This window comes from Juglans microcarpa x Juglans regia, chromosome 1S (assembly GCF_004785595.1).
Source record: "Juglans microcarpa x Juglans regia isolate MS1-56 chromosome 1S, Jm3101_v1.0, whole genome shotgun sequence".
NCBI lineage: Eukaryota > Viridiplantae > Streptophyta > Magnoliopsida > Fagales > Juglandaceae > Juglans > Juglans microcarpa x Juglans regia.
In genome coordinates this window covers 17,745,180-17,758,634 of record NC_054595.1, presented here as the reverse complement: position 1 = coordinate 17,758,634, position 13,455 = coordinate 17,745,180, and the positions used below count along the sequence as shown (strand labels likewise).

At 36.3% G+C, this 13,455-nt stretch overlaps 1 protein-coding gene across 1 annotated transcript in view; it reads left to right on the top strand.

Moving 5' to 3' along the window:
- The window catches only part of LOC121245979 (serine/threonine-protein phosphatase 4 regulatory subunit 3-like), a 35,144-nt gene extending 26,336 nt beyond the window's left edge, over positions 1–8,808 (top strand). Inside the window, exons 8-24 of the mRNA XM_041143923.1 lie at positions 147–246; positions 345–422; positions 1,470–1,537; positions 1,640–1,708; positions 1,803–1,880; positions 1,958–2,053; positions 2,742–2,812; positions 4,223–4,300; positions 4,429–4,522; positions 5,341–5,439; positions 5,955–6,172; positions 6,264–6,378; positions 6,861–6,992; positions 7,081–7,188; positions 7,262–7,371; positions 7,454–7,555; positions 7,658–8,808. Of these exons, the coding sequence (XP_040999857.1) occupies positions 147–246; positions 345–422; positions 1,470–1,537; positions 1,640–1,708; positions 1,803–1,880; positions 1,958–2,053; positions 2,742–2,812; positions 4,223–4,300; positions 4,429–4,522; positions 5,341–5,439; positions 5,955–6,172; positions 6,264–6,378; positions 6,861–6,992; positions 7,081–7,188; positions 7,262–7,371; positions 7,454–7,555; positions 7,658–8,186 (2,145 nt within the window). The 3' untranslated portion in view covers positions 8,187–8,808. The remainder of the gene's footprint in view (positions 1–146; positions 247–344; positions 423–1,469; positions 1,538–1,639; positions 1,709–1,802; positions 1,881–1,957; positions 2,054–2,741; positions 2,813–4,222; positions 4,301–4,428; positions 4,523–5,340; positions 5,440–5,954; positions 6,173–6,263; positions 6,379–6,860; positions 6,993–7,080; positions 7,189–7,261; positions 7,372–7,453; positions 7,556–7,657) is intronic.
- The last annotated feature ends 4,647 nt before the right edge of the window (positions 8,809–13,455 follow it).

Sequence of the window (13,455 nt, the reverse complement as noted above, 5' to 3'; positions counted from 1 at the left end):
TTATACACTTTATGCCCCATGTATCCCTCCATGTTTTCCTATCATTTCAAAGTTTTATCCTTTGTCAGTTAGTGGAAGATCCACTTTTCTGATATCCTTTGATTCATTTTTAATTTCTTACTTGCATATGTATTTTTTTGATGCAGCAAGAGTTTTTTCGAAAGCTGATGGATCTGTTTAAAATCTGTGAAGACTTAGAAAATCTTGATGGTCTTCATATGATATACAAAATAGTCAAAGGGATTAGTAAGTAATCCTTTTCATTTCACCATTATGTCCTTCTGATGTGCTATTTGTATGCACATCCTTCATTGATATTGACTGGTTGGTCTGGTTACTTGTAGTTTTGCTCAATAGTCCTCAGGTCTTCGAGAAGATATTTGGTGATGAATTGATTATGGATATCATTGGTTCACTGGAGTGTAAGTTTCATTGTTGGTTTAAAATATTTATGGTGATATTTCATGTTAGCACGAAGTTTCAATATTTGAGTTTATAGTTTAGTTGGTACTGTTGTTTAATTGATTGCTCTTTTATACACCCATCACGCAGAGTGTGAGTTTATTTTATACATCCATCAATGTTTCATCTTGTCTGTCGAGCACTCCCAATGGATTCTTCATCCTATCCTTTAAAATACATCATCAAAATCTACTTTTTCTATTTTATATACTGACTTTTACAATATACCATATATCAGTTTATCAATTTTTCTTTATAGAATTTAAATATTATACTTTATTCATTTCAAATAAAGTAAAAAGTAGAAAGTAGATAAAGAAATGAATAAAGAGTAAAAAGTATAGAGAGAAATGAATTAAATTTTTATACAAGTGTGAATAGTGTTCCATAGATGTAGAGATGGTACTGTAGCAAACTGGATATTAGTTATAAAATATGTAATCCATTGGATGGGCTATATTGAGCTATTTCCTTAAAATTTTACAAAAACATGGGTTTTACATAACCCATTGGGAATACTTTTGTTTTTCACTAATATTCAGATGGTGTTTTTGTTTTTCACTAATATTCAGACACCTCCTTTGTGCCACCCAGTAACCTTGAATCTTGATGCGTATATCTGTAATGGCTGAGATTTGTTTTTTCATTTTTGTATAATCTATTCTGGTGATTACATGCCGAACCCTTATGATTTTTTTTTTACAAGTAGACCAACCGTTATGTCTTGAGTTTGAAGTTTGTACCTGGATTGAAATATTCATTATCGATGGGTACTGCATCAGTGTTGGAACAATACTTCTTTATTTTGTATCCCGATATTTAATACTTGTTAGCCTCCATTATACTAGGATGAACAGAAACAAATTTGGTGTGTACATGGCCATTTTTAATTTGTCATGGTTCTACATTTTTGGGGTATCTGAGCTGATGGCTTGGTCCTTAGTTTTTATAATTCTTTGATCTTTTTTGTTTATTTTTGTTATGATCATTATAAATGTAATTTTCAGATGATCCAGAGGTCAATCATGACCAACATCATCGTAATTTTTTAAAGGAGCATGTTGTCTTCAAGGAGGTAATGTCTTGGTAGCTGGTTCTTCTCTTTTATTAGAGGAGGATGTGATGGTTAGATGTTGCTGCTGCTTGCTAATTTGTGGGCATTTATTCTATTTTGTAGGCCATACCAATTAAAGATCCTTTAGTTCTGTCTAAGATACACCAGACATACAGAGTTGGTTATATGAAGGTGTGAATTGTTAATGATAAACCCTGGTTACCGGCTTGCCTGTTTGTAGTGCAACTTTTACTTACTACGTTACTCTTACATTTACCTCTTTTAGGATGTTGTTTTGGCTCGAGTAGCGGATGAGGCGACTATTGCAAATCTTAATTCTATAATTCATGCTAACAATGCTATTGTAAGTTTTAAAAATCACTTGTTTAGAAAGACAGAGTATCATGCTATTTTGCCTCTAATTCTGTTGTTCTGTGGTAGGTTGTTTCTTTGTTAAAGGATGATAGTACCTTTATTCAGGAATTGTTTGCCAGGTTGAGATCACCCTCCATCTCTGCAGAATCTAAGAAAAATCTGGTAATATTTTTAGCCTGGAATACATACATCCATTTGCCTTTCTTGAGCATGTTAGCACAGTCCTCTTAATGCTATAATCACTCTCATTGTTCTTAATGCTTACTTTTATTATTTTGTTTTCTCTTTATGCATCCTGTGTACTTGGACAATATCTATTCTTCTTTTAATATTAATAAGATTTTTGCCTATGAATTTTTTTCTTATTTTTTTATCCTGTTAATGTTCTGTTTCGAATTGCAGTCTTTTCACATTTTTTTTGTTTTTTGTTTTTAGTGTGAATGGTCCTCTTAATACTGCCTTTTTAGGGGCTGTTCGAACATTAGTGTCATCATTCATTGTGGTCATCTTATTTTATTGTTTACCCAATATCAGGATGTTGAGGAAGTTGATAGTCCATGTCTAGATCCTAGACTAGGTGTTCATTCTTTGGTGTGAACCACCTTTTTCCTCTGATGTCAGCTAGTTGTTTCCTCTAAAACTATGCGATTACTGGTGTTTTTGATGAATGGTTTTATATTTGAATGATTTATTTGATCTTGACTAACTACCATAACGATCAAGCAACTTGATTATGAGTGTAGTGTGTTAGAGATGGTCGGTCATTGTATGGAGTTACTCTTGGTAATTATAGTGGATCATGTTGGTCTGGTAACCCTCAATACCAACCGTGTTTTGTTTTCAATTATAGGTATATTTCTTGCACGAGTTTTGTAGTTTAAGCAAGAGTCTGCAGATGGTCCAACAGCTCCGGCTATTTAGGTATGCTATTTATGCCATTTCTGGAATGATTCACGTTTCTTTTTTTTTTTTTTTAAAAAGACGGCACCCTGTATTATTAAAGACCCTTGTGGCAGAGGAAAGCCATGGTTACAATCTCTCACCTTGGGTTGCATCCTAAATCAATAAATCCCAAAATCAATGTTTAACAGAAACACTGAAACAAAAATTTATTCCTTTACAACTCCGAGTCATTTACAACGAATATGTGGAGTTCCTGCCCTATCCAATACCAAAGCTCCAAACACATCACATGGTAATTCATTCCAATTATCATAGATCTGAGCCTCTCCTTGCACTTCTAGGTTGGCCAAATTATCTGCTACTTGATTAACCTCCCGAAACATATGATGGAACAAATGGGTACATAATTTCTGAATCTCTTCGATCTGCTCCAACAAATCTCTGAGATACCAAGGACAATAGCCATGCCCTTCCAGCCATTCAACCACCACTTTTCAATCTAACTCCACCGCAACAACCAAAAAATCCTGCTGTACACAGAACTTCAAGCCATCTAAAATGGCTTGCACCTCAGCCCCTGTATTTTAGGTTGTCACAATATTTCTTGCACGAGTTTTGTAGTTTATTTCATTAAATATTGTGACAACCTAAAATACAGGGGCTGAGGTGCAAGCCATTTTAGATGGATATTGTCACCACCTTAACTAGGTGTAATCTTTTGTATACCCACTAAAAATTGTCCTCATTCATTTCTCACCACCCTACCACCACCACCACTGGCTACGTTTGGGTAGTGAGAATACCTGAGAAGTGTTGAGAATGTTTGTGAATAGTAGTGAAAAAGTAGTAAAAAAGTAATAATAGAATAATGAATAGTAGGTAAAAAGTAATGAATAGTAAAAAAGTAGGTGAAAAGTAATAATAAAGTAAAGAATAGTAGTGAGAGTACTTGAGGTACTCTTGGTACCCAAACGTAGCCTAAGACCCGGATTCCAAATCAACTCCCGTCACATTGAGCTTGACTCTCTCATCAACTGGTTTATACCGGTACAGAACTTTTATGCTCAGTTTTCTTACATCTACTATTGGTATTACAAGTTGCTAAATAACAAAGCTCTGAAATGGAGAAACTGATACTTTGTTCACCTTGGAAACAAAATCAGCCAGCAGCATCTTTAACTTTTTAACAGTAGGTCTCCATGCTGTCTAAGCTTCCTTCCTCTCTCATGCTACATCTTCTCACCCAAAGGCTCGAATTTATGATAGGAGGAGGATCCCGAGCATTACATAATAATTCATGTTGATGTAGACCTTGCATTCCCTGTCGCTAACCCTTTTTTTTTTAAAGTGATTGCTGTGAAAATGTTATCTTTGGGATCATCAGTTAGGTACTTGTTTCTAAGAGTCAAAAGTCTAAAATTCTTGCAGGGATCTTATGAATGAAGGAATTTTTGACATCATCACTGATGCTTTGCAGAGTGAAGACAAAAAGCTCGTATTAACTGGGTAGTAATGAACACCTAGTGCCTGCCTGTGGCCTTTTTTATGCTTTATATCTAAAATTTTATCGTTTTGTATGATATAGTCCAAAGAATAATCATCATACTAACAATAGGTTATTCTAATGAATGCAGGACAGATATCCTCATCCTTTTCTTGAATCAGGATCCTAACCTTCTTCGTTCTTATGTTGTTCGGCAGGAAGGAGTTCTACTTCTGGGACTCTTGGTATGCTTTTCATCGGGATTTTTGTCTTTTATAACTTTGACATAAGATCACATGTCACGTAAATCAAACAGCTCCGAGTGTTATGGCATGTGCTGCACCCCATCTCCCTCCCAGGGACTCATAGTCTTCCCACTTTATGCCAACCCATCAAATTCTGAACATAAGTTACCATAGACATGACAAGCTGTTTGGTGTCGGTTCTAATTGATGATATATTAATATATGTACCTAAATAAATAAATACACACAAGGTATGTATGACTGCCGATATAAAGCCTAAAACAGGTAAATATGATACTGAAGAATGATGTCTCTCTGGTTCTGGAAGAAGTAAAACTGAATTGAAAAGCAAAACTGTGCCATTCTTTCCAAAGATGGACATTCTAAACCACATATTGCAATTCAATATGGTAGTTGGGTTCAGACAGGTTTATCGATTAATGGTTGTCTTGAAAGGTTGTCTACCTACAATTGCTTTTGGATAAGTAAGAAGATATTTTCTTGATATTGAAGTAGGCATAGCCCAAGTACACAGGAAGTATACAAAAGATTACACCTGGTTAGGAACTGGAAACGGATACAAGGAAATCATGAAAGTTGAGACCATTAAAGTCTACCTACATTTGTCTACTTCCAGGAAATCATGAAAGTTGTCTACCTACAGTTGCTGACAGTGATTTCACCTGTACTTTGTGCATCTTCCTGCGCAGGGCATTAGAGTTTTTTGAAATTGTGAAAAGTTACCTGGAAGTAAACCCTCCCCTGGAATGACGCATATTTGCTAACCAGTGTTGACTTACTGTTGCTTGTTGATGTAGGTTAAAGGAATGATAACAGACTTTGGGGAGGACATGAACTGTCAGTTTCTTGAAATTCTTCGCAGTTTACTGGATTCATACACATTGTCTGGAGCACAGGTGCTTGCCTTGACCATTCATTTGTATTTGTTTCTTTTAATTAGCTTTTTTCAGTGTGAGGCTTTTGTTCCATTCTGAAATAAATCTTCAATTGCATTTATGCTTTTTCCTATATTCTAACTCTATTTCATATTTGCATGTATCATGTCAGCTTGACTTTTATGCATTTTGAACTTATCTCTTCTTGTAACTAAGCTTGAGCTCCATCATTAAAGCTGAGCGGAATTTGAACTTGTTCACCATGAGGAGCCTGCTCGACCATTTGAAACATGAATCCTAGTAGTTAATATGTATAGCTTAAATAAAATTAATCGTCAGCAAATAAAATTTATACTCAGCTTAAGCAATATGACTGCTTCTCCAAAAAATAAAAAAATAAAAAAACTCACCTTTAGTCTCTGACTATGAAATTGAAGGCTTATTTTGATGGATTTTCTTTTCCCTTCTTTAGTTTAAGTAGATTTAGATGCCTTTATTCATGTTATTGAGTTTCTAATGTTACTGTTTTGTTGCAGAGAGATAACATTATTGAGATTTTCTATGAGAAGTATTTGGGTCAACTAATAGATGTCATAACAGCATCTTGTCCCTCGGAAGGTGTGGCTCAATCAAGCGGCAAATCTGTGGGATCTAGTGGAAGAATTGGAAATCAAAATGGCACAAAGCCTGAAATACTGTTCAACATATGTGAATTGCTATGCTTTTGTGTTCTGCACCATCCATATAGAATAAAGTAATATTTGGTTTTTCTCATGGAATCATTAAGAATTGAATTCTTGCGGAAGAAATTTAAATGCAAGTGTGCTGGTTTCTTCTGTTTGCAGGTGTAATTTTCTCCTTAACAACGTGATAGATAAAGTTTTGTTGGTGACACAAAGAAGGGAAAAATACCTAGTTGTTGCTGCTGTTCGATTTTTTCGCACTATTCTTTTGCGCCATGTAAGTAAACCTGATTAGTGAATAATGTGATGGAACATTTTTATGCTTGATAGAACATTAACAGCCAAAAATTTGTTCGAGGCAATATGTTAGTGAATAATTTGCTACATGTGTAAGATGATTTGCTACGTGGGCTCTGCTTGGTTAGTGCTGGTTGTGTTATTTGATATCACTTTATTGATGACCATCATGCACGTCTACCGTTAGTAGCCAACTAGTTACTCTGAAATTGTACTCGATTGTGACAGGATGGACGACTCTCATATACCATGTCAAAATGGACTTCTCTTGTATATTCTACTCAATACTTGTGCATACACAATTATCAGTCTATTCATGGACTATAATAGTTGTATAATGCTAAATGTTGTTCTTCTGCATTGAACTAGCCTTAACTCTGCTGATTTTGTTTGCGACTTTCGAGTAGACTAGCATTTATTTTGGCTAGTGTATAACAACTCGGATTATGTGCTTATATGCAGGATGAACATCTGATAAATCATGTTGTTAAGAATAACCTTCTCAAACCAATTGTGGATGCCTTTGTTGGTAATGGTAGTCGTTATAATCTACTCAACTCAGCAGTTTTAGAGCTTTTCGAGTACATTCGAAAGGTGCTCATTTTTTAATGCCTCTTTGCATTTAGATTTTAGATATATGAAAAGGTAATTAATTCTCTGCTGATGATCTTGTGTCTTTCAGGAAAACTTGAAATCATTGCTTAGATATATAGTTGATACATTTTGGAACCAGTTGGTCAATTTTGAGTATTTGGCTTCCATTCATGCGCTGAAAGTTAAATATGAGCAGGTATTCTTCATTCTTGCTTAATTTTCCGACATTTGTTTCCAAATTTTCTGGGTCTCACCACTGTCTTTTGCAGTCCCTGGAGAATTGTGGAACAAAAGGCACGGGTAGTGTGTCAGACCCCAGAAAACGAATTGATGAACGTGCTCTGGAGAAAGAAGAGGAAGACTATTTCAATGAGGACAGGTACATATAGGGAAAATGTGTTTGGATACTTTTTTGCAACAATTTTCTAGCCATAGCCTCTCAATTTGGACACTTGAATCAGTGATGAAGAAGATACAGCATCTGCATCAATGTCGAATACCCAAAAAGTAGAGTCTCAACCTATTTTATCCAATGGAGTTACACCAAGCCACCGGCCATCAAGGTGAAGGAATCTTTTCACCCTAGGAAAGTGACGAAGGCATGTCATAGTATATTTTCTATCAACTCTATGCATTTGTCTTGATTTACTTCTCGACTTTTGTAGTCCAAGAGCTGGTGGACTGGTTGACTATGATGATGATGAGGATGATGAAGACTACAGGCCACCCCCCAGGAAGCAGCCAGAAACTTCTGATGAAGATGAAGGAACAATGGAGTCTCTTAGGTTGAAGCGGAAACCGGCATCTGCAGATAACAAGCCTGAGGTGTCAAAGATGCAGCGGATTGGAAAAAACTCCAAGTCAAAAGATAGTGTATTTGCTGCTTTGTGCTCGACACTAAGCCAGGCGGTGCTACCTAAGAAAACTGCTTGCACCATTGACACGACTCCTCATACAGCTGATGGGAACCAAATTTCAGTTGAAGAAAATCTTGAGAACAAACCTGACTCTGACAGAAACAATTCTGACAGCAGCACCACTTCAGATGAGAACCACGGAGAGGAGGAACCTGCTGCTCCTAAAATATGTTCTGATCGCTTGCATAGCACTTCAGACAATGGACAGTTGGGTGGAGAGGACGCTCCATTAATACCACCAAAATCCTCACCAGAAATGGCTGTAAATGGATCCTAATTTCTCCAGGCTCATATTGAGCAGGGTTGACATTTTGTTCTGTTTTCTTCTACTCATGGATGATCTTGGCGGTGGAGTGGCTGTGCGATACCGAAGTAACAATGCACTTCAACAGAGAAGAAGTTAACAAGGGGGGATGAATTTGCTTGATGGCTTTACGTTGATTGGAAGGGGATACTGTATAGAGCTACTGATAGACGAGAAATCTCTACAACAATATGGGTCAGATCTCCCTCTTCAGTTGGTGTTTCTGATGCTTTGAGCTTAGTAGTTGTCTCATCTGTATAACATTTATCAGGATTAATTTTTTTTTTTCCCAATTTTCTCACAAGCTTTCATTTCCTCTTTCCTTCCCCCCCCCCCCCCCCCCCCTCCCCCCCCTCTTCCAATTACCCTTTATTTATTTAGTTTACTTTTAGCCATGTGAACAATATGATAAAGAGGGCACCAATGTCTGCCCATTCATAGTTTTTTTTATTTATTTATTCCTTCAGTTTTGTGGTGGGTGTGGGTTGTAATAGAGGTGGTCTAGTGAGTTGGATAGAGGGCAAAGTTCTACAATGAGTTCCACTGTAAATTAGACTTTGAACACTTCTGAAGGGTCTTGAAAATGTTCGTGCAATAGCTTCTAATTCTTGTAGTTGTCATTTAGATTCTAATTTTCTTGCTGCTGAACTGACTCAAGAACAGAGCTTTCTACTTAAGATTGGACCATTAATTTAAACCACTCTTGGGTGATACTTTTGTGTGAGCATAACAATTTACAAGGCTAAAATGATATCTATCATGGTTTCTTCATAAAACCAACTTTCCCAAGTATTACTCTCAAAGACGTGATTTCATGTGGAGCTGTCTTCTTTTCTTGGGGGACTTCTTGTAGAGCGGAATTACTTTTTTTTGGTCATTATGTTTTTTTTTTTAATCTTTTATTATTATTATTATTATTATTATTCTGTCTTTGGGAGGCCTTTGTACGTAATTGTAGCCTTGGACGCTTGTTATGATTGTATACGCTGGTAATCCTTCTAATTTATTCAGGTCAAAGCTATTTAAAGAATCTAAATTTAATCTTCCTAGAAATGCTCCAAACTCTTTTTTTTTTTTTTGTTTTCCCAAATGCCTGATAAATAGAAAAACTGAAAAGTTAAGATATTTTCCATAGAGGTTTGCTACGTAGAAGTTACTGTAGCAGTGCACTCGGTGTACACACTGTGGTTTTTTTTTTTTTTTTTTGTTTAACCAAAACGTGCGATTCAATTTGAATAATTTCATCCCCATTTGAATTCATCCTGTGGAACACATTCTCCCTCGACGGCAACCTGTGTCAGGTTCCTCTACCCAATGCCTCCCGGCAACACCGTCTCTCTCGTCAGCGCCATCGAGTGGCGCTCCTCCGTCTGCCCAACGCCGTCACTTCCCGCGAGCTTGTTGAATGGAGCAAACCCGAAACCAGATTTGAATCTCGCGAAACCCACCCTCTTTCCTCGCCACGAACCCACGTGGCTTCCTCTTCCCAGTGCCACCTCGCAACAGCTTCTCTCTATTCAGCGCCACCTCGCGACGCTCCTACTTCTCCCCAGCACCGCCACTCCCCTTTGTAATAACTCTCTCTCTCTCTCTCTCTCTCACCCACTATTTCCGTTGCATTTTCTCGTTCATTCACTCTCTGTAATACTTATTTATGTATGCTTGGGTTGATTTCAAATTAATGCCTTTGTAAATGTGAGATTCTCCTTCCTCCCCCTTATCGTCAATGGCTTTTTTTTCTTTTTTCTTTCTTAATTTGATTTGAGTTTTCTGGGCTTCAATATATCTTTGTATGTTCATATACTTGAGTTTTCACAGAATTGTTATATAGCATTTCCATTGTTTCTCTTCTTTTAGTGATTTACAACGCTTAAATATTAGTCTACGACTCAAAGTCCTGCCGCTAGTTTTCCCCTTTTTGCTTATTTTATTTTTTTGTTTTTTGTATCTCTCATTGTTTCTCTTCTAAGATCTCTCTTGAAAAATAGGGTAATCCGAGTAATCCGAGAGATATAGAGAGAGAAACATGGAAAGCATAGCAGCATGGCGAGGAGCGACTCTGTATGGGTTGTCCTGTGTTGTGTCTGTGCCTTTTTACACTACCTTTCTTCCTCTGCTCTTCTGGGTATGTTCTGCCTCTCTATAAGGTGGTTACTCTTGAAATCTGAGTTGGGTTTTTGTTGTGTTAACATGAGAGATGAGTGTTTCTAGCTTGGGATTAAGATGAGAGTTCGGTTGTTGGTGGCTAAAAGACAAAGACTTTGAGGCTGAGAAAGGTATTAGACCCAATTTGGCACTTTATGGGCTACCTATCGTTTGGAATGTGCATAATCCTAGTGAAAAAGATAGAAGAATGTGCTTTGAAAAATTCAAAGCTTTTTATGAACTAAAACAATGCATAGTCTTATGAGTACAAAACTTGTCCCGATATGTTTTTAGCATGAGAAAAAATACCCATCTAATCCCCGAAGTTCTTAATGTCTAGCATTATCTCGCTTTTTTTTATATTGTTTTGGGTGGCAAATATATGTTTATCCAAAAGGTAAATTCATCTGGAATCTCTTATAAATGTTTTGGAGCCATTCCTTGGTTCTCCAGATATGATTAATGGCCAAGATTATGGATGCTTTCTCCATTGTGATTGTATTTTGGGAAAAAATTGGTGGTGTTGAGTAGATGATTCTTAAGTTATTGCCATTATTGATATGAGATTCAAAAATTTCAACATAATATTGGAATTTTATTCGCTTTAGCCTTTTCTTTATTTTAAATTTTATTTGTTCTTTGAATTGTTTTTTTTCCTTGATTTTTCATTGATAGATAGTCAACAACGCTGCTTAGTTGATCAATTTCTTTTCTTTTTCTTGTTAGATTTACCATTAGATGAGACTTGCCATTGAGTTCTTCAAGTGAGAAATTAAATGAAGTTTGACAATTGATGTGGTGAAAAACCAAATCCACTCAGCAATGTTCATTTTTGGTCGGTATAGTGGGATCATGTGAATATTTATATTGTAAAATTGGGAATTACTCATTTCTGGAGGAAAGCATACATACCTGACCTATATATTCATGCCTGCAACAATTATATTCTACCTTTCTCTCTTCACCAACAGTGAGCTGCTTCTCCATGTCAGATTGGTACTCTTTCCAGGTGGTTTTGCCGGTGGGTTATCTTGCTTGTTTGGTTTATCCATCTCTTTCTTTGGATTTTCTTGCCGGAGGGCCATTTCAGCAACAGGATTTACTATTCTTGGGATAGTGAACAACCTATGAACGGTTGTGATTAGTTTGGTTGTTTGGGACATGCATTCGACATTTGTGGGAACAATGGAGCTTTTAATTTGTATGCTTGGTGGGGTTATGTATCAGCAATCTACGAGCAAAAAGCCTAAAGATGTAAAAGAAGTAAATGCACGAGAGACTGATGAGGATCAACAAAAGTTGCTTTTTATGCAACGCAACACAGAAGGCAATGGCAATCAGAAGGAAGTTGCAGAATCAGAAGTGGGAAAATGAAAGTGCTTATGCTAAGTACTATCATTTTGTTTCTTATTGCTGCAAAATTTATTTCTTAGGTCCAACTTTAATGATCGGCCAATTCTTGGAGCACTCTTTTCTCAAAGGTGCATTTGCAAATACTCAGCACTTAAAACATTTGTTCTTCATGATGCAAAATGCAGGGTTATGATACTATAGTAGGAGAACGAGGACTGCAATTGTCCGGCGAGCAGGAGCAATTGTGGAGAAAGGAAAGCATGAGACTTTGATTAATATCCAAGATGGGTCTTATGCCTCCCTTGTTGCGCTTCACACAAGTGCTGCAATTGCTTGAGCTTCCTGAAACTCTTTTTGTTTCTCTAAAATTTTGGAGGGTGGGACTGATCTCTCTTTTCCAAGGAAAAGAGAGAGACATGTTTTATTAATGGTTGTAACTACATTTTTTTTTTAATTAATCAGTTATGGTTATAACTTAATTGTATATTGGGGTGGAGGAATGAGAAAAACTATGGAAATAAAGAAAAGATTTTCGAATTCGTGGTATAGCATGTATTTCCTATTTGAATCACCAGCTTTCGTTGTTCACAGGGGAGAAGTTTTTATTGAGTTGCTTGTAATATAGATAAATGCTCATAGTGCTCTGTTTTCGCTTGTCCACACCAACCATGAGCACATCGAGCAGTCTGCATCAATCATCCAATTCTAATGGGGGTTTTCTTTCTCAGGGTACATCTTTATGATTTTTCCTTTTTTAAATCACGTAACATATGCTGAATTATGGCCCTAACACCATATCTAATAGAGTCATTCAAATGCCATGATATCTTGGAAATAAAGCACAATATCACCAACCACAGTGGCCAACCATAAATCCTGCGATCCAAACACACTTAATTAATACATATCTATAGCTCAAATGTTTTAATGTTTGGTAACTACCCACTTTACTATAAGCATATTTTTAATCTGAGAGTCAATTTTCCAACAACGGAAAGATAGCTGTTTCCATTCATGAAACTGCACAGAAGCTACCCATATAAATGACTTCGTGCATATTTTTACAAGAAGACCTTACATAGGTTGATTTAACTTCCTTCATTACATGTTTTTCATCAAAACATGATGTTAACAAGTTGTTTCCATTCATGAGCTACCAATCTAATCCATATAACGTGCTTTTTACATGGAATTCATCTGAACCAAGCCAACACTATTACAAATGTGAGAACCCAGTACAAACACAACAATTTTCGCTTTTCACTTTTCAGATTCTTCGCCATCTCTCTCAGTTTATCTTCTCTTTTTCGAACATCATACTTGCACTATAGTACATCATCCTTATTCTCTCTTACACAAAAAATTCTCCTCTAGCAGATGAAGTATATCCGCCCATACGAAGAATTCACACCTCGCATCTCCCTGCACACAGTACGCACTTCCACAATTAACATGATAAAATACACCCTGCTGATCAACAAATTGATATGCAAATATGACAAATATCAAAGTTTGTTTTACCGTATTATAGTTTGGGCAGTCAAACAAATAAGAATCATGATCTCTAGCATAATTTATTTGTTGTCAATGAATTCTTATTTTTCTTTAATAAGTAATGAGTTCTGATTTCTAGAAAATAGATAGATGTGATTTTCAATAGGTTTGAAGCTACCTTCAATGCACTTAAACAAATGATGTTGGTTCTGATTCATATATAGATTTTTCTAATTCTTTTCTAGTTACT